This window comes from Microchirus variegatus, assembly GCF_963457635.1.
Source record: "Microchirus variegatus genome assembly, chromosome: 11".
Classification (NCBI taxonomy): Eukaryota; Metazoa; Chordata; class Actinopteri; order Pleuronectiformes; family Soleidae; genus Microchirus; species Microchirus variegatus.
Genome location: NC_139812.1, coordinates 12,081,742 through 12,108,063, shown reverse-complemented (window position 1 = coordinate 12,108,063; position 26,322 = coordinate 12,081,742). Strand labels below are relative to the sequence as shown.

Genomic DNA, 26,322 nt, shown 5'->3' with positions numbered 1-26,322 from the left:
AAAAATGATCTAATTCCATATGTCTGTGGTCCAACAGACAGGCAAGAGAAGTCCAAAGCACTGAGAGATGGATTAAACATCAATTGATCAATGGTGGACACAGACACACAAAACAAACTCATGTGAATACAATTTCAGTGTTACTATGCTAAATTAGATTTGGGCAAAGCAACATACTGTATATTTCCATAGTGATTCCTACTTGTAAATTTAAAGGAGAAAAAAACAATAAACCTCCTTCACTAAAGTCCTTGTCTTTGTTAGAAAGGTGCAGTCAAACACACTGGGCCTGATAAGACATTAATATTCAAGGCCTGTGGAGTAGGATCAGTCTCCTCTATTATAATTACTGCCGTCCACTGCTGCTCCACATCCACAGCAGGCAGCTATTAGACTCAACCGAGTCAACATGCTAGTCATTCCAATGCTGCCATCACTGGAATCAAAAGGAATCTGGATCAGAATATGTAATGACCAATGTGGTGCAAGAGAAACCACAGAGACCAAATAAATAGGGTATCGCCTCTAAAAGTATAGCGATTGTCCCAATCAACCGTAATGTGGTTAGGCAAGTACCACTGGAATACTGAATGTACTCTACATGTACATTCAAAACTGCAGTAATGTTGTATATTCCTCTGACGCGGCCCTGAAAAATACTGACCACTACGTACTGTAGAAAACCCAGGACGCAGGACCTTTGTGCAATTTTAATATTTATGTAAATAAATAAAGAGCTGAGGTGCATTCTGCTCCGTTTACACAGAATACTTGCCTCGTGGATACTGTGGACGCAGCATCATCACCTTCTGTATAATGTATAGCACTATAGGACTGAAATGTGTCCCAAGAAACAAAGCAAGTTTGAGATTTGTTGTACAGCTGTAAACTACTGCGTCACAGCTGTGTGTGCAGTTAGAGAGTCTAATTTGATACTTTTCAAATGCTTGCATTGTTACTCGGACATAGATTTATAGCAAACCAGGGAGACACACACACACACACACACACACACACACACACACACACACACACACACACACACACACACACACACACACACACACACACACACACACACACACACACACACACACACACACACACAGGGACATGATGCTAAATTGAATTTATGAAAGCAGGCCTTGTAAAGTGTGGTCTGCATTAATTTAAACATTCACTGATATCTACAGCTTGTTTGTTTTGTTTATTTCGAATCGCAACTTGATTCACATTTGCATGTAAACAAAAGTGCAGAGACACAGGAGAAGCTCATTAACTGGACAGGAGTTTGGGTGAGCTTTCATCTCACTAGATATGGAATGAGAAATGAATCTGATTCATTGCCTCAAACTTTAATCAAAGCATGATAGATTTTTGGACTGGTGGTGGCTCACCTTATTTTCTAATGCAATGGCTTTCACACCTATAGCTCGATTGCTTTGGTCCGCACCAGTCAGAAAAATGTTACAATGTAGCAAACAGACGTGGGTATGATTTGCTTTCACATATACGCATAGTTCTAAACGAACCAAAACAGACTGCAAAGACCACCGGCACCGGAACCAGACTAACCCCGGATTTCCACCGGGCGCACCAGCGCCGCATTCACCAGAGCTGATCGCTGCCACTCTAATCACTGTGAGCATTTCCACCGGGCGCACTGTGGCTTTTTGTGCGAATATGGCTGGCTGGCAAGGCAGTGCTCATGGCAGCGCTGCGCTGCCGTGGCACGCCTGGTGGGGATTGTCGCTGGGCAGAGGACGGCACAAAACCGCGGCGCTGAAAATCCGGAGTAATCCTGTAACTCATCTCATACCAATAATGCATTAAATTAGACCGTTTTTGTCCAATTTGTTTTGTTTGCTTTCACACCAGAGTAGAGCAGATAAAGCAGTGAGAGAACACCCCTTCAAGCAGGTCTAGTTGATTTGGACGGGTTGATTTGGTGCGCCACAAAGTATCGAGATTACATTCGCACCTACGCAAACGAACCGAACCAAACACGTTTGGTGCGCACCAAATGCTGTAGGTGTGAAAGCACCATAAGAACCAGTAACTTCTTCGTGACAGACGTTAATATGCTCTTATAAACTCTAAAAGCGTGTAGATCCTAAGAACAGTATCTCACTTTTGAATTGGAATGCCGACCCTCTGGCTTTTGCTCTATGTTAGCTGGGATTGTCACCAGCAGCCCCAAAACCCTCATGTGGAGAATGAAGCATTAGATAATGAATGGATGATGGATAGATGGATGAATTGTAATGCAGTTATTTGTCCAAAGTAAATGATGTGGGTTATCTTTGGAGTAGACACTACTCAGTTTCTTGCACTCACAACAGTCCACAACACATGAAACAAGAACAGTAAACATGACGTTATATGGACTGACGGGTAAATAATTTATTGGACAGATTTGCTCATTGCCATCAGTGTTCAATGGATCAGAGTAGAAAATTGAATTTCCCGGGACTGAGAGTCAGTCAAGCTGCACATTAGAAAACTGTTTGTGTTTATGTTTCTTGGCTCGTGTCCCTTAAAGGTCAAAAAGAAATTGTTTATTATGAGATGTTGCGGCTGCCTTGGTCAGATTCCGCAACAACAACCAAAAAAAAAAACTATGTTAAAAAAATGGCCACATGCACTGCTTGACTGAACGACACCATAGTGGACTGATATGAGAGCAAACTTGTCCACGTTAATGGATCTTCTACATTACACACATACATGATTCTGTGTCTGCGTGTGCATAATCACCTGTTCCACTCTCTCTGTATGAAACACGCTCATCTCATCAAAATAAGCAGCTTATATTGTTTCAGTAAATCCAACATTACGGACACTCTTTGGGAGGCAGTGCCAAATTTACAGCTTTACACAGCCCAGTAACAGATACAGTAGGGGGGTGAAAACGACTATTTCCACATGAGAAATAACAATAATTAGAGAGTTGTTGACGCTGTTAAGAGAGGAGCGCCACGTTACTGTAATTATGAGTCGTGAAAGCCAGTGCTCTTGCAGCGGATTCCATCTGAGCAAACACTGGCTGTGCAGTAAAACCCAAGTCTCATTGATCTACGAATTCTAATTGAGGGAAACAGCAGACGCTCCACAGATGGTGCAACATGCAAACACACTGCAGAGCAATTAGGAAAGGGTATTTTTTCCCTTTCCTTCGTATGAGTATTAGAGGATACTGTTTCCCCAAAACATAATGTGGATGCCGCTGATAAGAGGAGAGAAGGAAGTTAGGGGGAAAGAGGGAGACGCAGGAGGGCGGGATCATCATGACATGACTGGGAGGGTGGAAAGTCGAGATTTACACGAGAAATATCAGATGCACTTTTCTCATAAAGTCAAAATCTTTCCTTTTACAATGAGACTAAAGTAGAACACGAGTCAACCTTCTTTAAAGCAGAAGAATGCAGTATGTTTATCCTAGTTTAACATCTTCAGAGTCATTGTGGAGATGCTCACCCCTAGCCAGGTACTGGCTATAAGATCCACGCAGTGAGCAGTTGGAGCCGGCCAAAAAAGAAGCAGTGAAATCCATTGTTGGAGGAAGAGCAAAAGAGGAAGCGACTGACCGAGAGGCCACAAACGTGTAAACCTCAGACCGTCGTTTTATAAACTGTGAAAGTGAAAAACACGGAGGCATGCAAAATGGACGCCAACGTGGCATTCTTGCTTTTGCACTTGTAAATATGTTTGGGATAAACGCTCTGTTCTACATGTATTTATGTGTATGTGCACTTTTCGCGTTTGCTATTGTCGTAAAAGCTTTTGCTTGACCATTTTTTTATGAACATGCTGGTTTGTTTTCGGTGGATGGTTGGCTGTTCCATTGGCATGGACATGGCTCCATGACTTGCACATGGCGAGGAGAGGGGAAGGAAAAGGAGGAGCATCAACGTTGAGTTTTGAGAGGAGAAAGTCGTAGACAATGGATGAATGGACGGATGTGCGCGGTAGTGGTGTCGTAAAAATATGTACTATATGTCCACTTCCATCCAAAGAAATCCAAATTTATATACATGTATTAATTTTGGTCACATTTACACATAACATCATCTGCTCTAAATGCTCTAAATTCTCCTATGTACTTAAATAAATGCCAGGACTCTTGAGTATGAAATCATACATGTGCTTTCATAATAAAAGCCTTGTTGGGGAAAAAAAGAATGGAAATAGGAAACAGAAACACTAAAGACCTGCTTTTCAATGAAGCTCAAATTTACTAGCTTTAGTGAGATTTTTTTTTAAAAAGCTGATCATAGTGTGGTTTAGGCAACTTGACAAGAGGATCAGTCACTTTATCGGGAAGTGAGCTGAAGCCCGTGATCCCATTCTGCTCCCTGACATCGTCAAAACAGGTCTTTTGTTGCTGTTCTGATTGAGAGTTGACAGAGAGAGAGAGAGAGAAAATTGTCATTTTTTTGTGAAAAGATTGGTCTTGAATGTCACATCAATCGCTGCTTGATATCAGCTTACAGGGAGGTCGTAGTTGTGATCTTCGTGCACATTATGTGAGGTAGCATACCAAATCAGATCTGATCGAGTCAATGCAGTCAGTTGTTTATTCTGACACATTTGTTCATGCCTGTCATGCACTACTACGTTGACCTTGAGCAACCTGTTCTTTCAGTATCCTCAAGTTTTACCACATTGTGCACAGTGTGGGATGAAATGCTCGAGAGACACAAGGGTAACAAAAAAACGGATTGTAAATGACTTCCTGCTGCTACACCCAACTTTTAGGAGGCCTCTACTGTAGGACAAAGAGGGAGAGCATAACAAGAAAAGGGAGGACATAAAGGAGAGTAAACTGAGCTGTGATTTGCAGACCAAAAGCAAAGGTCGAAGATAAAGCAGGACAGGCTAGAGTAAGTGGCACATGGGAGGCAAACTCAGCCAGTTGGCTCCACATTTGCAGCTTTTAGCTACATGAAGAAACCCAGAGAAGATGGGTGTGGAATTGGAGGAGGAGGCAGAGCAGTGAGTGAGAGGAATAGTTAAACTGTGCATGTGTGCATATTGGGATTTGTGTGCTTTATGCTATTTTGAAAGTTGGAGGCAGAGAGGTTGAGGAAGGCTGTATAGCGAAGCAACAATTCTGTGATGGTAGACAGTTGTGCTGCAACTAATGATTATTTTCATAATCAATCTGTTGATTACTTTACGTACTAATCACTAAGTCTTTTAAATGTTAGTGCTTTCCAAACTTGCCGATGTTCTTAAAGTCTCGTTTTGTCCATCCATCCATCATCTACTGCTTTATCCTCCACCGGAGAGTTGCAGGGGTGCTGTGCCTATCTCAACTGACATAAAAACTGTACACCCTGGACAGTTCGCCAGTCCATCGCAGGGCCACATATAGAGACAAACAACCATTCACTCACACTCTCAAAGTTAATTTAGAGTGACTAATTCACCTAATCCACGAATCTGCATGTTTTTGGACTGTGGGAGGAAGCCGGAGAACCCGGAGAACATGCAAATTCCTTGCAGAAAGACCGTCGTTCCAACCAGGGACCAGGCTCGAACCCGGGTCTTCATGCTGCAAAGGCCAGAGCGCTAACCGCTACACCAACCGTGGGCCCTGTCTTGTTTTATCCACAAACCAGATTATTTATTAGTTGTATGTGACAAAGAACCCATAAAATACTCATATAATTGTGTTAATAATCAAAATAATTGGTTAATCACTGCAGCCCAACTAGATGGCATCAAATACACAGGAGGTTCTGAAAAAGTATCAGCACTTCTTATTGTTTAACCTATGGAACACTTGAATAATGTTCAAAATCAAGGTATAGTCAGCATTTAAAGTAGGGACTTTAAACGTACGGTGCTTTTGGTAGATCATTGAGACGAACCGATTGAAATTGAAACGGTCACTGGTGTCTGGATTTGAAAATGCCAATGTTGGTTCTTTATCAGTGCAGCAAAGGGTCAACATACCCATGAGAGAACACTGGATGATGCACCATCTAAATGTAGTGGAGGAGGAAGTCCAACTTATGAATATAAGGACATAATGACCTACTGTCATGTCAGTTTGGAGGCATGGTTATAAGTGGCTCCAGAGAGAAAGTGTCAGCAGCTGTCACAGAGTTGACAAAATCATTAAAGCAGTTCTAAATCTGGACATGTAATATTCAGACATATAGAATAATGTTTATCAGGATAAAGTTCGCCCACCACACTCTGGATTTTCCAGCAAATTCTTGCCTCACATTCGTGATGAGTGACACACACACACACACACAACAGCTGGCAGCTCCTCCACACAACAGACTTTGCAGTGCTGGCCAGTCTTCTCATGCTGGCTCTGTTTGTCATTGAGGGAGGAAAGATGTTGGTCATTCACTTTCACAGTTGCAATGGGACATGAACCATATTGCTGCTGTTGGCTAAAAATCTGGGAATCAACAAGAAAACATACCCCTTTTTTTTTTAGCAGTACAAGTATGCACAGTGGTTACTGGTGCACACTGTTCTACGACTAACAATCATTTGTTGGTTGCAGCTCCAGCTGCATAAACAGGTGGATTCTATAGTGGCTTCTTGGAGCGCAGTATAACTGTAGCATGGTGCATTATCCATCTGCCGGTTAACAATGTGCAGGAACAGTAAATAATGTGAGAAAGGTGTTGGAAAGCATGCAGGAAAGGTTCATGCTTTCACTGCTACTTCGCCCCAAAAAATATGTAATAATGTGCAACCATAAATAGCTTTGAATCGAAGAGGGCACAGATGCCGCTGTCCTAAACTTTGCACATGCAGCTCGTTTGTATTTGTATTTTGTTGTTACTTCGTTTGAAGAGAAAATAGCTGAAGGACGCGATGTAAAACACGGCAGTAACTGGAAAACAATTCTGCCACTTCGTGTCAGTACACCCTATGATTAGTGTAAATCCATAACAGTTTAAACAGATAATCCCAAAGCTAATTTTTCCCAATTTCACCTTGAACTCTGCAAACGCTCTGGTGACAACAAGATCAGTGATTTGAGTTTTGTGAGGCTTCGGGCAGGAAACATGCTCTGTAACACGATTACAGGAGAAACCATTAAGATTCAGTTATCAGTTTGAAATAAATATCTATTTTTGAATGAATATATAAATATTCCTGCACTGGTGGGCAGGCTGGAACTGTTATTCCTACAGTAACTGTCAGGACGTACTATAGCTGGCTGAGAATACGGTTCAGCTTGCCTGATTGCCAAGTGACACAGAGAAAATTAGATTCTGACTTAATGCATTTAAAAAAAAAAAGGACAGTCAGTGATGAGCGAATGCTTCCATTCATCTATTCCCAGTGGTGCAGAGTGAGAAAAAAAACATTGTTATTCAGCAGTAAGAGACTGCACTGAATACAACACAGTCTCTAAAGAGGCTAGGTAAGCTCTGCACTGAACACTAGAATATCATATTTGTTTCAACAAAATAGTATCAGAGCAAATTAGATATGACTGACAGGAAAAGTGAAGGTGTGGTGTTTCAACAGAGAGAGATGGGGTGGAATGAAAGATTCAGCTGGTAACAGCTTGTCCAGCACAGAGTCTGCATGGGAAGTCGAGAGGAGCAGCTCTGGGTTTGGGTGTAAAAATCTCTCTCTTTCACTGCAATGAAATGGACAGGACTCTCCAAGGCTTGCTGTTCCTCTGCCATTAAGGAGACTCTTCCTTTCTCAGTCACCTGATCTTCTCATCACTCCGCCTTGCTATCTGCAAAAATCTAGGTCTTAACATCTCGCCCCTCCAAGATATATGTCCACCTCCCCAGTGGCTAATCCTTCATTTATCACTTAATTTTGTTTCCCATTCTTTCACATTCTGCTTTCATTTCCAGCACTCTTTTTGTCTCACACTGTCCTACACCTTCTCCCCCTCCTCCTCCTCCTCCTCCCCTCTCTGCTTTCCTCTCTTATGATGTGTTTAGCATTCAAGGCCTCTCACTGCTGCATCACAGGCCTGTTTGTTTCACCAAAGAGAGAAAAGAGAGGGAGGGGGAAAAAAAAGGTGTGATTCCTCAGGGACAGAGTAAAGTAAAATTTCTATATGCCTTCACTCTGCGGAGGATAATGCATCTGCTCTGACTTATACGTTTGCATGCACACAAGCACAATCCTGAAAGCATTCACAAATAACACAGAAATGCACAGTATGGCATAGCTGTCAGTTTAAAAGGTACACCTGGCAAAATAATCAGGTCCAATAAGTCTGAGCTAATTTTTAGGGTAGGGAATAACAGGCTACTTCAAGATACATGGTCCATGATACCAATACTATCACGATGCACAATACTGTGATAATCGATATATTGTAAGACAATCATAGGGATACATTATGATATCTGTCCGAAGAAAATGATCTCTCTATATTTATACAGAACATAGAGATTAAAGTGCATAAAGTGTATGTATTGAATGTGAATGGGGCATCACTTAACATAGCTTTCTCCGCCATATCATGCCGCAAACTCCCTCTTCTTCGGCTAGGTAAGAAGAGGGAGTAAGAGTACCTCAATCATTTGAGCAGTGCTACCGCTAGGAGGCGCAAGTAGCGACGCCAGGCGAGTCAGGGAAAAAGGCCAGAGGAAGAAGAGCGTTCGAGTTCCAAGAAAAAGAAAGCTGCATTTAATAGACAATATCAGGATTCCTAATTAAAATACAGGTGATTCTCATGCACTAAACCCACTCTGCATACCGTCTGGCTAACAGGCTAGCAAATGAGGTTATGAAGCCTCATTAAACAAGCTCAGGGTCCCCACTAATTCAGCGGGATGGTGAATTGTATTTTTGCGCACATTGTTCTTAGTTGCATTTAGTTGAGGACCGCTGCTTTAGAGTGCCTTAATTTGTTAAAGGGGACATATTATTAGATTATTATGTCATTTAAATCCTTGTATTTGGGACTCTGGAGGTGAATCACTCACTCATTGGGGACGTCACTAATGCGCTAAATTCCTGGAATTGTTGTCTCGCGGAGCTCCGCTTTGTCCGTAAAACATGCGAGAGTGCTGGCGATGGCAACGGTATCCAAAAACCAGAGGTCCACAAAGTCCGTGAAAAGTTCTATTCTTGGTTCCACAGTGCAGCACAGAGTCCTACACAAACTTCCAGCCTCAGAGGATTTAGCTTTCCAGTGGATACATGTTATATATGACGGCAATGTGCCTGCTGGAGCCTGCAAATGATTACTTTTCCAAATGCTAACTGCTGTTAGCTCCCAGTAGCCTCTGTGTCTAATGTCACTTCATGTCCCTTTAAGTTTGGTTTTACTTTACCACCCTTAGTAACTTTGTGCAGTTTCTGTATCCGTTTCATTAGATTATTTGGTCAATTCAATCATTGAAAATTGCCAAAATAATAAAAATCATACACCCAACGCCCAACCAAGATGACATGTAGCCAAAACACCCACTCTTCATATAAAGCATGTGAATGAACTGATAAAGGGTTAAGACCAATCTAGTGCCAATTGACTTCTACACTTGTTCAAAACCCAAACAACTGACCTCCAGTCAATTGCATGTCAAATATAGAGAAAAGCTTTCCTCAAACTCTGATCCCTCCACACAGGTCAACAAGCTAATGAAGAGTCCTTGCACTGCTCATGTTGGAGATAAGTACTGTAAATGATCCATTGCTTAATAGAGAACTGTACACAAAACCCACCCCGACATCATCTAATTAGAGGCTCATTATCAGCACATTAAAGATTCACATTCTCAAAGCATCATGTTTACTGAATTAGGACTAACTGGGTCATATTTGGTTGTTTTAGATGCTTGTGCTGACATAGAGAATGTGTTTACTGTGCAACAGCCCCTGGCGCTGTTCTGCCACACCAGTGTCCCCAGATAAAGTCCTTAACCTTGAGGGCAGCTTGTGCGTGTACCCACGATAGACGCATCAAACACACCCTCACACAAACATCAACCACATTCACATTAAAAACAAAACGAAACAAAAGACACACACCATGCAAAGATGGGTGATTGTAATTAAAAGGCAGTGTACTGTGGCGCTGGCAATCTGAGGAGACAGGGAGGTGGGAATAATTTGCCCATGGAGCCTTAAGGCCTCCACTAATTACCTCTCAATGACAAGGAATATGGGGATCGGAAGTGGTATATATTGTCCCAAACAGTCAGCCTCATTGAACCATATCTGCAGTTCAATTCAAGGTTAATACCCGCTGACATGGGACATAGGACAAGATGCCATATGTTTGGGTAATTTAGGGGGGTAATTAGTTCCCAATCTGTTCCAAACTAAGCGACACAGTGGTTTTCGGATTGTGTGACACCAACTAAAGGTCAGCGGATCAGACCCACATTAATCCGCCAAGACGCCGGAAACTTTAATTCATTTTAATTGCAGATTATTTTTGGGGTGTGAGGCCATGTCGGCCATGTTTTTGTTGATGGAAGAAAATGTGGCCATGAACCTACTTGTCGTGTTCAAGAAATGTAGAAGATTGATGTGTCAATGAGTTTAAAGCCAGTTGACGCAGTTGTTCCCAAGCCTAGTGATCAAGAAAGTAGATCAAACACTCAGATCTGATTTTGGGTTGCATAAATATGTTGGGGTTTTGTTTTTGCTTTTCATATCTGTTGTGTATGCTGCAATGCCTTCACAAAATCCATGGGAAGTAAATCATGAAGTAATCATTTATCATTGCTATTGGTTTTTCTCAGCTCAATCATTCAGAATAAAGCAAGTCTATCATATTTAATCTTATCCTTTATCAGCCAGTATTTCTTCCCAAATATAGAAAAGGGTGGTGGTCAGATGGATTATTATTATTATTTTTTAAATTCTAATGTATCCCTACCAACTGGGCATTTGAAATGGTATGCGAGTCAGTGACTATCGAGAGGTGTGGGGGTGTTTATTTTATATCTGTGCACGGTTGTAATATATGTGGGTTAGAAACACATGGTGACGTGAAAGCAGAATTCAATTGGGTAAAATTGATTCTTCTCCCTGTTTTTTTTCCTTCTGTATCTACCTTCCTGTATAGCCACAGAAGGAGAATCTATGCGGTCAATGGATAAGTCAGGTTTTTATGCCATGACTCTAAGGATGAGGAATAAAAATAGACGTTCACACAATGCAGCTCCTTCCAATTTAATTTTAATGAGACGTTCACCAATATCTCTCTCTTGCTTTATTGTCATGATTCAACAGCTATTTTTTATGTTTCTTGGGAGGTGCATATACAGCATATTCTTTAATAACAGATATGGGACTGACAGCTGGTCAGTCAAACACATTTGGGCTCGTAACTCAACTTCTAAAGGTTAGATTGCCATGAAGTTTCCTTTAGATGTCATGGGACTTTGGGGTAAATCCTATGGTGATCCCCTGACTTTTCCTTTGGCACCTGACAAGTTTCATTTCACACCATTATATATATTACATATATTATTTATATTTATTTATATATATTATTATATATTGCATAAAATGTATTTTCTACCACTTTATCCTTTGCATTACCGCAATTGCATAACCATTTCTGAAAGCCGAGACACATGAAAGCCAACATTGTGGTTATTATGGTAATTTCACTCGCACTTTTGCAGGAAGCCTGTACATAAGTTTTTGTTTGGCCTGTTTTTGCACATTGAGATAAAGACTCATAATGTTATTGTAAATATGTTTTACACTGGCAGGTTTTATAATTCAAATTTAACATGCATAATCTGTCCATGTACAACTACAGTGTTTTTCCATTTTGTGTTTCTCTTCATTATAAATTGTTAATACGCTACACTTTGAACATGCAGTAAAAATTGTCAAAAATAACCTGTATATTACATTTTGGGGTGTATGTGTTAAAGGGTTAAATTAATCTGCAATGTTTGCATGTTTTTGGACTGTGGGTGGAAGCCAGAGAACCTGGTAAAAAAAAAAAAAACCCACACACACACACATGGGGAAAAGATGCAAACTCCACACAGAAAGGTTTTCAGTTGAAGTGGGATTTGAACTGGTGACCTTGCTGTGAGGCAACAATGCTAGTCACTGCTAATTTATTTATATCTATATTACTTTCTTTCATCTTATTGCTTTCTGAAGGCCGTCTTTTAAAAAAAAATAACAAATCATGCGAAATTATGATGACGTGCCTTTCACCTGGGTGCTCATGGTTATATTATAACAGGAATACTATTGTGCAGTAATTAATTATTAATGTTCACAGTGACCTTCTTTCCTTTCAGGTCTCCCTCATTAACAATCACTATTTATATGACGACATACACAAAATCAATCAGCGGCGGGTGTAAACTTTTGCACCAGAGTGAATTATGCAACACACTGATGTTGTAAAGCTGTGGGTTTTTTTTTATTATGCCACACTTTGGCAAGGTGTCGGCACGGCAGGACCATATGCTGTGTGTCTTGGTCCAGTTGGACCCAAAATGGCTCTAAATGGTTCAGAGCTTCTGCCAGGGTGAGACCGAGAGCAGATCACTCAGCCACTTACATGAGGATGGAGGGACACGGAGACGTTTATGGGGACATTTTTAAGAGGTATCCTATTAATCACTTATAAAGTCGCCTTTAAAAAGGTTTGGGTGCCACTGTTCTTGTTCACAGGAAACTGGTGCCTTTACAAAATGTTAAGGTTTTTAGCCGATGTCACTTACATGGAGACTTGACTATGAACTTTTCTACAATAAAATAATATCTCAACATAAGAGATTTCAAATATAAATGGTTTGAAATAACATTATTATTGACTGTACGTTTAACTTTTTTCCGGCCAGTTTGTATTTTTGCACTAACTCGGTGCAATAACAAGCTGTGGTGCTGTGTGTGTGTGTATATTGCAGTCAAAGTGTGCTGTTAAACTGAGGAGTGTTAGACAGGCTGTCTGATGACTCATATTGGCGTCTGTGTGAGTGTGAGTGTATGTGTGCACGCAGTGTGTATTATACGCTTCTGAAACACCATGTGTTTTTATTTTGCACAGTTCACACTCCTGGTGGGAAAAAGATGGACACTTTCACAAAACAGACCTTCAGTCTCAGTTCAGAATTGCTGCTCACACTATTATTTTGCCCTTTCTAGACCTTCTGGATTTTTTATTACGTCTATCAGTTCTGATTCAGCACATCTTTTGAAACACTAGTTAATTTACTTCTCGTTTTATTTCCACTCCAACTTAGCAGTACCTTAACAAAGCCTGTGGTGAGAACCAGAATTATGAGATTTGTCTCCACTGAATAAGGGTTGGTTTGCTTATCGTCATAGCAACAACTTAAATTCAAATATAAGATTACATAAGGCCCAGGGCTTTAGAAGCCAATTTGAAGTCACATACTAGCCAATACAAATAAAAACAAACATTCATATATTGCAGAATACACAGATCTGCATCTCATGGGAAAAAAATCACCAGAAGATGGTGGTATCAACATGATGTTATACAGTTATCACACATAAATTTAAACCAGACATCCATGATATAAGCTTGGTACAAAATGGAAGACTCACGGCCTTCAGTGTCTGAACAAACTGCGCATAAAGAATGTCTGTACTAACTTGTGGAGGTTGTTTTTTCCTTCACTCTCACACATATGCAGTAAAAAGCACAGAGCTTGTGAATGCGAAACTAAGCAAACTATGGACTGGACAAACTATTGCAGGTTCTATAACCATTGGGGAGCAACCAGCTGCTTGCCAACACTGAGTGCTTTTTATTTTAATAAAACTAGTCTTGGCTATATGGGACTGCGTGAGTCAAAAGTGAATTATTCATTTGATTCATTTATATTCATTCTTTTGTCCATATCGACCAGCCTTGTTCAATCAAACAGTCCCATCCTTTGCCGTTTTCTTTTTTAAAAGTGCTTTAGTGTCACCTATCTATAAAGCAAGTTGCGTCTGTGTGCCTGTCTGTCTGTGTGTCTGTGACAGGCATATCTCGCTGACCGTTAGTCAGATTGACCAAAGTCTTTGGATATGGGTTGAGCATGGCCCAATGGTGTGCATCCTTGATTTTCTAATTTTTTCGAGGAATTTTAATTTTTGCTGATTTATCATGCTGCACTAGGCAGGCAGTGGCTCGTCAGCAGAAGCTGCGCTGTCTGGAATGGGGAGGTGGGAGTGAAGAGGATGTCCTCACGGTGGGTGAGACATTTTCACACGGTTCACCACAGAAAATGAAACGACGAGGCGTCCATTCACCAATACGCAAGCACATATTTCTTTTGCATTAGCAGGATACTACATTGCGGCTAACTTGGCGAACCAATTTCCAAAGGTAAGCTAGCGAGGCTACGATTAGCATTAGTGTAGGGCTCACATAATACAAACACTGTGCAACCTCATTAGGCACAACGCAATGATTAGCATTAGTGTAGCTAGTTGTTGTGACTATCAGTCACGCCATTTGCGTAGTGCCTAATGAGGTTGCACAGTGTTTGTATTATGTTAGCCTCAACGTTCCTTATCATGCATTACCATAACTGAAAAATCTTCTTCAGCTCCCACGATAGGAATGCATACTTCCTACGGGCACTGCACTAGTACATACTAAAGCCCAATGTATACTCCTGCATAAAGTGCTCTACGTCAGTTACGGAGAGCCCTCTACGTCGCCAGAGAGCCTCTCCGTCGTCTCCGGCTGCACAAAATATTTATAAGTGTCCGACGCTCTGTCAAGGGCCAACAGAGACGGCAAGGGCTGTGATTGGTCCTCAGGACAGGCCGAGATAACGCTGCTCTGTGCCAGCCACTGTGCGCACCGAGCGTCCACAGGGGCGGAGCTGATCAACGCCGACAACGTCGCTGCCAAACTATAAATACGTCAAATCTTAATACACACACCACATGTTTAGACTCCAAATGGCTAATTTCTCACCTCAAATGATCTTAAAAATGCGTTCCAGTACAGAAAAATATTTATTTCAGGTGAGAAACGGCCACTGTTTAAATCTTTCTCTCTCGGACGCCATTGCTCACGGTAGCCAAAAGCACAACAACCTTGCGTAGCGACCCCTACTGATCGGGGCGGGAAATTGCAGTGCTTATCCGGCACCACGACAGAGAACTATGAAGGCTCGAGGGGTCTCTGTGGTTACGCAGTCGGATAATGCATTACGCAGTCGGAGAAGTATAATGTGGCCTTAAGGCAACACCGCCGCCGTCACCCGTCCACCTTCACTTTTTGTGAGAGACAATCGGTCCTTCTGGCGAGCGGAGCAAGAATCCTGCTCAAAAACACACCCATAAAGATTGTCTGTCTTCACTCTCTCTGCACTACAAGTAGAGAGAATTCATTGGAGGATTTCTGTACGAGTCTCGTCGTGACTCTCTCTCTGTCAAACAGTCACATGAAAGTGGGGGGTGAAACCACCAGACTCCTCTTTCATGCCTTTGATTGTTCTTTTTGGACACACACAAGTCAAATCAATCCACTCGAAGCTCTTGACGGTCTTCTTTGAATTTGTCATCCTTGTTGAAATGGTGTCACTATGTGTCAGCATGTCTCACCAAACTACACCTTATATTCAAGTTCCACATAATGCGAGTGGCTAGAATATCTGTAGGACACGACAAAGATGCAAATACCTCATACATATGAACAGGAACATTTTAAATGACGTCCTGTGTACTGATTAGTGGCCACAAAAGCACAGAATAAAATCAAGCTACCAACTAGAAATATATGTGTGCACACGGCAGTGTTTTAATAGCTTTTTTAAAGTGTGTTAAAGTTAATAAAACTCTTAATTGTTAAGTATTGGACCTATGAGACATCTCTAAGATGAGCAGTATTTGGCGAAGTTGTCTCCGCACACCCTGTGAAAGGCAGCAAGAGACACGCGGTAGAAATTGCAAAATTATATTGTGGGGTGATTAGAGCTTGAACAGCTTTACTGCTATTTTGTAGGCTATTGAATTCACTTTGTTTCCCCTCAACAATTACTGTTGAAATGTTCTCGAGCCGAGCGCTGCTCCTCGACCCACATCTGCTCCAGAGCAGCAGGAGCAGTGGAAACTGGGCAGCTCGTGGGTGCATGAGTGTGAATCATCCAGGGAGGAAACACTGAATGAGGTGGAAACTAAGTTATAATTCTATACATTTTTTTAAGCCTAATATAGCCAAAATCTGGCTGCACCTGCTGAATAAAATGCCAACATATAAGCACGGGCCCTTAAAATGACTGAATAAACTGTCATTAACTTACACAATTATACAATATAGCGTCCAGTGAGTACTGATTGAAATAGAACATATGTAACAGTCTCCACCTACAACCACTTCCCCAGACTAAAGCTATAAAATAGGCACTTCATTTATGTGATGTTCTTAGTCAACGTGCCTTGTTAAATCAAGATTTACTTAATGGTGGGGAAAAGGATGACTACAGCCTTCAATGTGCAGCAGCCTCACTACTATTGTGATTTCTTTTTAACACGGGTTTTAAGTCACGATGGCTCTGCCTCGTACTGGTGATAAATCTGAAGCAGTCAGGATAGGTGATTACCTAAAAAATGGTATTCAAAAAGAGGCAAGTGTTCATCGAATGGACTATATCATTGCATATAAAGTTAAAAATAAGAGAACGCTAACCATCCATTGTGAATTCCCCACATCCAGGATTTACATTAATTTGATTATTAACAAATTTGAATCCCTAGTGGCATCTTTTCTTCATTCCTGAATCATTTTTCGCCTCTTGCAGTAAAAAAAACCAGCTGACAGCTACATGATATAGGATTATTATTTGTATATCATTTACTCACTTCACTACAGTAAATAGCTCATTGAGCTGGTTAAACTGGCAGTGGCAGGTTAATCTGAGCAGGAAGTCCTCAATTTAAAATGATTTAATGCATTCTAGACCGATGCTTAAAGTGGCTTGTTTCCTCATTTCTGACTAATGCTCCCCTTTCACATTGCAAAGCATTATTTGATATTTATCCACGACCGGGTTATTTGTTAATTGCTTGGTTCTCATGAAAACGAGAGCGAGATTATTTTTAGCCTCAGACTAAGAGCCTGAAGTATACGTGTAAAGCAATGAAAAATATATCTCCCGACTGCCACCCCACAGAAAATGTATTAGTAACCACCTTGCAGAATTTGAATTATTAAAAAAGTCGTTGAGTGTTTAAATATTACACACACACGCGCGCGCGACTGGGGATCACAGCGGGTGAACAGTCACAGATTTCAGTGCTTGTACAGAATATGAATGTAGACGCTCTGGTGCCAAACCACTTGTTTAACTATCATATAGAGAAGCAACGTTTTCTTCTGTATTTAATTCCCTAATGCTGAGGAAATTATATACAGTAGCAGAGCTTTTCTGCATGCTTTTGCATCAAAGGTAAGACACACATTCGGGACACATACGTCCAGTGTTGACAGCTCTATATCACCACTATTATTAAATGTATTTTAACATTATGGTGTGTGAAGTGGAAAATGTCTACATTTACTTAACACACTTCCACAAAGTTCCATATTTTATCAACTTGGACCCAGACACCAAATTCAACTATATAAGACACCATCCATAACCAAAATGAATTTAACTTTTCCCAAATGCCAGTTATCCCTTCAGACAGCATGGCAATTGCTGGTTTGAGTACATTTTAGAAGAACGCCTGTGTCACCGGCGCACCGACACAACAGAATTATTGGACAAAACACACTTTTGGATGCACATTTCATGACAAAAGCCCCTCAAGCAATTTCGCAAGCGCAGACACTTGACATGAGGCAATGGTGGGGAGCTTTGGAGTACATCACATGTCAACAAATCCTCACATATTTCGAGTTTGTGAAAAATAAAACTGGGAGTCACATTCTCAGATATGCTGCTCAAAGACAGAATGCCAAGACGTGAGAAGCCTTTGGGGTTGTGCCCAACAAGCAAGCTTCAGTACAGAGAAATCAACTGTGTTTTCTGCTCTCGACTTCAGAGTGAAATGAATCCTGTCGCAAACAACAAAACAAGGGCTCAGATATGTTCCCGTTAACCTAAATTAATGCTGCACCTAATTTGATAATGTGCATTTGCTATTGGTATAGCTGACTTTGCTCATCTTACACATAGCCTGAGGCTAGAACTAAAATATATCATTCCAAACAAACCACAGTGCCTTGACACCATCTCACGGGAGGAGATGAAGGATATGAAATAAGCATGCGGACTGCAAAGTAAACACACACACCATATGATACACAGTAACATGCACATTGGTGCGAGGAGAGACAAGTGTTTCGCCTGCAGAGGTTTGCCTCAAATCTGCTTATGGGATATTTGTCAAGCATGGTGGTCGCAGCTGGAGCCGCGGAGCTGCAGCTGATTTAAAGTGACGAGTGTTCAAGGCCATCTAATCTATCACAGGGGAGTGGCCCACATTCAATGACTCCCAAATTACAATCCTATTTGCGGACCCCAGCCCTATTACAGGCCCCGCATATCACCAGCTGATCAATGGCATGCCGACACAACCCAAACAAGGTGTCATCTTGCCAGGACAAATAGGCGACAACAGCGAGAAGGGCAGGTGATAATCCTTCTCATGTACTTCCGCTGTTTCATGTTGGAGAATTAATGCCATTGTGCCTGCAAGCTACTGTACAAGATGTAAGTAAGCTTTTTTTTCCATATTGTTCATACGCCAATCAAAAAGTGCAAATGAAGAGACGTAAAAAACAATTAAAATCCAGTGAACAGATGTGAGCAACAGAAGAGAATAGCATATTTCAGAAGCTTTCACACCATTTATTAACTTGCGCCTTACCTTGGTGACTCGGCCAGCTGGTGAGGTGCTGTTGTTGACCGTGTGACACTTGAAGTTGAGCAGTGACTCTCCGATGGCGTCCCGCTCCCTGTTTGTGCCCTTGTCAGAGTGGGAGTGGCTGTCGGAGAGAGGGGAGGAGGCGAATGGAGAGGGCCGCTGGAGTGCTGTGCAGGAGAGCCCAAGAAAGTTAGATGGGCTGATCAGAAAGGCCTCCAGAGCTATGTTAGGAGACACCTAAAGGAGGGAAGACAAGAATGTGTGTGCGAGTGTTGGTGGATGGTGGAAAGAGGGCAGGGTAAAAGTAAAGCTGCATGACATTTAGACGGATCATCAACCTTTGAGTGCAGATGTTTGTGGCCCGTTTATACCTTAGAGATGACCTGATTATCTGTCGTCAGCGCCAGGTCAGCGATGCGCTCCACGCACTGGACAATCCGAGTGCACGCTCGCGCTTCATTCTGGGCCATCCAGAGAATATGCTCCTCTACTAGCATCATGTTACTGGCAATGTCTGAGATGTAGTCCCCCAGCTGCGGAAACACAAGTAGACATGCTTGCAAATGGAGCACAATGCACAAATTACACAAACAAAAACCCACAGATTCGCACATGCACACACACACACACACAACTCATCACGGACACCAATCATATCCACAACAATAGGCACATTTATGCAATGGTGGCTTAATTCATTATACAGAGATTTAATTTAGATTAGCAGCACCAATGGGGTGTAATTGCTTCCTTGAGATGGCAGTTAGCTGTTTACATACTGTACTTTTCATTGTTGCTTCATTTGACTACGCTTTGTGGGATGAATGCGAGTGGTCTCCACAGCATTGTGGTTGTAATGATGAATCTAAAGGTAAAATAATATCTCCCCCTGAGTGACCTGTGATGAATAATTGGACAAGTGAGAGCTAATATTGATCCTGTGCACCTACTAAAGCTCAACACCTTTTCCCTCACACAACCTGACCTTCAGCGTTAAATAAAGACCTCCTGTTGCCCCTAGCTTAAGGCAGGAGAAAATCCCTGAAGGTAAAGTTACAGCTTGCATTCCCCCCCAAAAAAAGAAATCCATCTTCATAACCATAATTGTCATTCGACTCCATCACAAGACAAAAACGTATGAGTTGAAAAGCAAAGCTGTCTGGTCTCGATCGAAGGATTGAAGCCAGAACGACAGCATGTTGTCATGTCTAGTGGGGAACCTGTCTGTCTCTAAGGTGTCCTTGTCTGCTCGCTCTGATTTATTTATTTATATATTTATTTATCAGCCTTTATTTAACCAGGTAAATCCTATTGAGATTAAAAACCCATTTTCCTTTCGGGAGATCTGCCCGAGATAGGCAGCGTCACATAAAAACACAAATAGCAAAGTTATACAATCAAAACACAGAATAAAATCAATAATGAATAAATAAACGAGAAGATGTGATCAAAATTTCAAGAGGGATTATTTAAAACAAGTACATGTGATGGAATCAGCCTCAGATCAGGCTTTTGAGAATGTGTTGTTAATTGTTGGTGAGCTGGTCGACACTTTTCTTGATAAATCTCATCTTTTAATGTAGATAAACGGACAAAACTGATCAAGCTGATCAAGGTATAATATGTCCCATATTATACCCTATTTCTCCAAGTTAACCTAGTTCCCTTGTGTCCTTATGAACATGTCTGTGACATGCTTTGGTCAAAATACCAGGATGAAGCACCACAGCAGTTCAATCACCCTGCCAAAACAGCCCTGTTCAGAACGCTCGGTTTAGTAGTATCTCATTAGGTCCACCTTAAAGATCTACCTTAAAAAAAATAAAACAAAACTTAAGTGACAGGAAATGACATCAGCCACAGAGGCTACTGGGAGCTAACAGCAGTTGGCATTTGGAAAAGTGATCATTTGCAGGCTCTAGCAGGCATATTGCAGTCATATATAACATGTATCCACTGGACAGATAAATCCTCTGAGGCCGGAAGTTTGTGTAGGACTCTGTGCTGCACTGTGGAGCCAAGAATAGAACGTTACGCGGACTTTGTGGACTTCCAGTTTTCGGATACCGTTGTCCTCGCCAGCACTCTCGTGTGTTTTACGGACAAAGCGGAGCTCGTCCCAATGAGCACGGAAGTCAACATCTCATCCCGTTTTAACTCCGGTACTTAGACTGAGGAGGAACACAAAAACATGAGCGTGTCATCTTTTTTCACACTTTGCCGACTGATGAGACCTCCAGAGTATAAGGATTCAAATGATTAAAAAGTTCATTTTGCATAATATGTCCCCTTTAAAGTATGACTTCTGCCAGAATATAATGTAAGAATTGGAGTAGTAGATACTATGAGTGGTTCTCATTCAATGGGCAATTGCGTCACCTTAATGTGAGGAGTCACAATGGATCATTGGTTCTTTATTTACAGCGTAAACTCGTGCATCTCTTCATATTCACTCTTACGTCTCTGCGTTTCTCCACCAGCCTCGTCAGTCTCTCCACCAGGTGTGTGACAAAGATGACGTCCATGACGTCGGTGAATTGTGCCGCCCTGCTGGTGAAGGCCACCAACTGCTGGCCTAATGGCTGCGCATTGGTGGTGTTTATTGTAATCTGGAATGTATTCAAAAAGAGGGGGAAAAAAAATACACAACAATTACAATTCAACATGACATAAAAATGCTTTGACAAGACCATAAATGATAAAAGCAGTGTAATGCAATTTCAGGCCACATGTGTCTTTTGTGAAGTTGACTGGTTAAACGTGGTGCAGTAATTACAGGAGTAAGCACTTGTCAACACACGGGGCTGTGTACACAAATGCAAAAACGTTGGTCCCTTTCAGACCTGACACCTTGTGGACAGCTGTGCGACTGTTAACACGTGACATTATAATGAATCCTGAAAAGTGTCAGGAGCAGCTTGAATAAATCAAAGAACTACACATGCTACCTTTACATGAAACAGGACCTTAAGCATGAGAAAAAAAGTGATGTGTTTATCAGTGTTAAAATTTTGGTGCTGATTAGAGGAAATACTACTGTAAAACAGCAGTGGGTCACAGAATGCAGGTTCTGATCTATCCTGAGTCTGGATTCCTTTTATGCATATTCAGACATATGGCCACATGTGCCCCAAAACCGCTTCTGAATGTTGTTTAAATGTAACGGGATCTGAGGACACATTCAGGACAGATTTTAATATCAGATGTGAACACGGTCATACAGATCTGCACTGCAGGCTACAAATGAGACATTGGTTTCAGTCAGCTATCAAGTTATTAGAACATCATAGAAGAAGCAAGCCAAACATCATCATAAACTATGATTACAACTGACAAATAAACATAACAATAGTAGTGAATACCTGGGTGAGCTCATGCAGCACGCGAGTTAGCTCACTGGCATACGGGCACTGGGTGTAGTCCTCTTCTGCCCACCGTCCAGCCCGGTCACAGCGCCTCCACGCCTTCTTCTCCCTCTGGCTTGAGGGACCAGGTGCGTTGCCAGAGGGGTGGGGGGCCGAGCCAAAGGTAGCGGGAGCACAGGGCAGGAAGGTCAGGATCCCCGCTAGAGTCTTCGGCCACCTGCCACAACACCAGATATCTCCAAATTATCAGGAGTGATGTGAATTGAGGAATGTACACTCGCTTGCACCAGATGGCAATTTCATACTCCCTGTGCCTCGCCGATTATTCATTTGCATATTTGATTTACAGCTTGCTCTGATTATCTCTGCAGATGACTGCCAGATTCTGACACTTGATTGGAAAATGATGTGTTGTGTTATTGATGATTTCTGACTGACACTGCTTTATTTTGAAACTTCATGAATAAACGTTATTGTCTTCTGTTTTTGTTTTTTTTTGTTGTTGGAAAAAAAAGGGAAAAAATACAGTATGTCTTCAATTGTTATGGAGGAGCCAGAATTAAACTTATTTCACCAAGATTATTTTGGATAACAACTAAGAGGCATCATGTGTGGAGCTTAAAATTCTGGATACCATGACATCTGGTGTTTTGGTGTTGACCATTTGCTTTTAAATCTTTTCCTGGCAAAGTCCCACAACTCTATGAATATGCAGCACTCAAGTCGAATCTGTGTCCCTGTATTGTTCACTACAAACTGAGGATTTACATGTATTTAAACGTCCCATATTATTCCCTATTTCTCCAAGTTACACTAGGTCCCTGGTGTCCTAATGAACATGTCTGTGACATGCTTTGGTCAATATACTATAAGGATGAAGCACCACAGCAGTTCAATCACCCTGCCAAAACAGCCCTGTTCAGTATTCTCTGTTTAGTAGTATCTCTTTAGGTCCACCTTATAAAAAAAAAGTATAACAAAAAGAAATGACATCAGCCACAGAGGCAGTTAGCATTTGGAAAAGTGATAATTTGCAGGCTCTAGCAGGCACATTGCCATCATATATAACATGTATCCACTGGACAGATAAATCCTCTGAGGCTGGAAGTTTGTGTAGGACTCTGTGCTGCACTGTGGAGCCAAGAATAGAACTTTCACGGACTTCCGGTTTTCGGCTACCGTAGCCCTCTCCAGCACTCTCGTTTTTTTTTTTAGGGACAAAGCGGAGCTCAGCGAGACAACAATTCCAGAAATTTACCGCATTGTGACGTCCCAGTGAGCTCGGAAGTCAACATCGCGTGTTTTATCTCCTGTACTTAGACTGAGGAGGACCACAAAAACATCACTTTGCCGACTAATAAGACCTCCAGAGTCCCAAGGATTTAAATGATTAAAAAGTTGACTTTGCATAATATGGGACCTTTAAAAGGAGAAACCTTATCCTTCAAAGGGGAGGGGATGGGCTCAGCCTCAAGTCGGAATTACAAATGTTGTTTCTATGGCCATTTAAAGTTCAGAGAAGTCTGCTCTGAAGCAAGAAATGAGACTTTCTCAATAATGTCATCAAGAACCAAGTCTAGGAGCTGCTCTACTGACCAACCTGTGATAGGGGCCAGTTTTTTTTTTAAATGTTAATTTTAAGGTATGGTCTGTTAGTGTTTCAATAAAATAAAAAGTCAGCCACAGTCCACTACATTAGCCTCCATTTTCCTCTTAATAAAAGGCCTCCAGGTTTTCTTTCTTGGCAAAGTTGTCGACGTCTGCTGCCTCAGAAAAGAGTCGTCCGTTCGTTCACAATCAGGGAGAAACATGGCGGAACTTTGTTGCAATTTTCTTCTATAAGGCAACATCGGAATCTTTTAGTTGATGTAATGACGTTTTTACCCTTTTACCCCCTTTTCTCTAAATCCACATTTTGCGATGGCAGCAGCAGCAGCAGCTACTTAGTAATAAATGGCATTAATTTTGCCCCAGACAAAAAAAAGTTGGCTCATTTTCCAGCCCATTACTCCAGTGCTCCAGCAGAAACAAAGCCTCTGTACTCACTGCACTGAAAGTAGGCTGTAAAGAGCAGCTGCGAGAAAGGGGTGTGCAGAATAAAAGCACATCCACAGGGGAGGAGAAGTGGAGGATGCAACTGTGTGGTCATGAGTAGTGGATGATGAAAAACAGGCATGTTGAAGGTAGAGGAAATCAGGCGCAGTTCTTCTTTTCATATGAAACTTTTGTTAACCGTCTGCTATAAAGCGGACAATACACTGAAGTATAGTGTTTGTAATGCTGGTCTTTGCTGGGTAATGAGGCAGGTGTGGCAGATTTGTGTCAGGTGTAACAATATTAAACTTTAGCCTCACAGCATGTGGAGCAATAATAGCACAGAGCGATCGCTTTGGTTATATTGACATTTCATACAGCGCATTTTGTAGTTGGATATAATATTTCTGTTGAATTTCATTTATTTGTAAAAATGTATTTTGCTAGAAATCTTCTGGTATCAGCAATTACAGTACCGTAGCGGGGAGAGTATGGTTTATTTATAGTCTTTCTTGCAAACCAGGAGGTAACTGAGCACAACTCAGCGAGCAGAGTCCATCTGACGAAACTCGAAACTCCAAATTACTACAGCGGCCATAACAGACACACCAGTGCTTCTCATATTTTAGATTCATATTTTGGATTCAAGAGAGTAGTGTGCAAACGTCTCAGGGCCAATGAAATTATATGACAGTTATATTAGCAAGCTGTCAATCAGTTGAACTCATGTAATGTGTAACCTGGTGTGACGGACCTTTTTTTCACAGCAGATGCTGTTTGACAGTTTGTGTACAACAAACACAGATTTCTCCACAAGTTTCAAGAGAGCTTGGGTTATACAGGAAGGGAAGGTCACACTAAAATACTTGACAACCTGTAAAAGCTGTTTCTCATTCTCTGAATATTATCTTAAAAACTCAAGTGAAATAATTAGGGCCCGAGGACACAGGCTGTGAGGACCCTATTGTTCTTCAAAGAATTTTTTTTTTTTTGCCGCTTTGATCTGGAATTTGACCCGCTAAACGTGCATGAAAATGGATGAAAATTGCCAAGCAAACCAGAACTGGCGTAATTTTTTCAATAAAATAATGAAATGCAAAATGCAAAATGGCTCAGTCGCGCCCCTACAGGTCAAAAGCCTATGGAGCGGGCCAAAATTTAGTTGCGCCACATTTAACAAAATATGGTGGGAACATTGAACCCCGCCCAAGACGAACAAAAAAAATCCTCTTAGGACCATGACCTCGCCTCAACAGGAAGTCGGCCATCTTGGATTTGTTCTTCTCCAACCCAAAACTTTGCCGTGTAACTCCTCGTACAATTTTGAGGAAACCCCACACATCCTATATCAAAATGTGCGGTTTGATCGGGAATTGTCGGCTGTGAATTTCCTAAGCGCTTCGCATAACCATGGGAACAAAAATCAAAAAAAAACAACATTTTGGCGAATTTCGAAGGCTCGCCATGAAACGCGAAGTACGCTATAACTTTGCCATACATTGACCAATCGGTGACACGAGAGCCTGTCTCTGAACATGTCCATGAACGCGATGTCGGTCATCTTGGATTTGTTCTTCTCCCACCCAAACTCCTGTGTAACTCCTCCCACAGTTTTGAGAAAACTCCCACGCAGCCTATATCCCGTCCTGCCGGAGGCTTACTCGGCCTGGCGGTGGCGTCGGCGGATGCGAGGTCCTGCACAATGCTGCTTGCAGCTATAATTATACTCTGTTGTCATTGTTAATTTGCTAAAACTGAAAATACCAATGTTTAAAACTCAATTGATGAAATTCCCTTTCATCGCTTGTCTGGGTATCTCACCGCCTCACTCATGTTTCAGAATAGCGGGGATAATTCCTTAACCTAAAGTTAGCCGTCTCACTTTACTAGTGTAGCTGTCGTGCTTCTGCCTTCCCTCCATCAATCATCTAAAACGCATCACTCTATGTCACCACAGAGACGAAAAAAAGCAAAAGCGCTGCTCTGCTGATAAACACAGAGAGTCGTGTGGAGCTGACGGGCTTGATCAGCACTGTGTGAACCCATTTATCAATGTTTCAATGTTACAGACATTTATTTTTCAAAGCTGTGGCGTAGAACTTCTAATATCAACACTGCCCAAGACGAACAGCACACATGG

At 41.6% G+C, this 26,322-nt stretch overlaps 1 protein-coding gene across 1 annotated transcript in view; it reads right to left on the bottom strand.

The window, feature by feature from the left end:
* adgra1b (adhesion G protein-coupled receptor A1b) overlaps window positions 1–26,322 on the bottom strand; it is a gene marked incomplete at both ends in the record, with an annotated part of 147,302 nt that overhangs the window by 68,714 nt on the left and 52,266 nt on the right. The window contains 4 exons of the mRNA XM_083898137.1: window positions 18,787–19,020; window positions 19,155–19,316; window positions 21,243–21,392; window positions 22,146–22,365. Of these exons, the coding sequence (XP_083754263.1) occupies window positions 18,787–19,020; window positions 19,155–19,316; window positions 21,243–21,392; window positions 22,146–22,365 (766 nt within the window). The remainder of the gene's footprint in view (window positions 1–18,786; window positions 19,021–19,154; window positions 19,317–21,242; window positions 21,393–22,145; window positions 22,366–26,322) is intronic.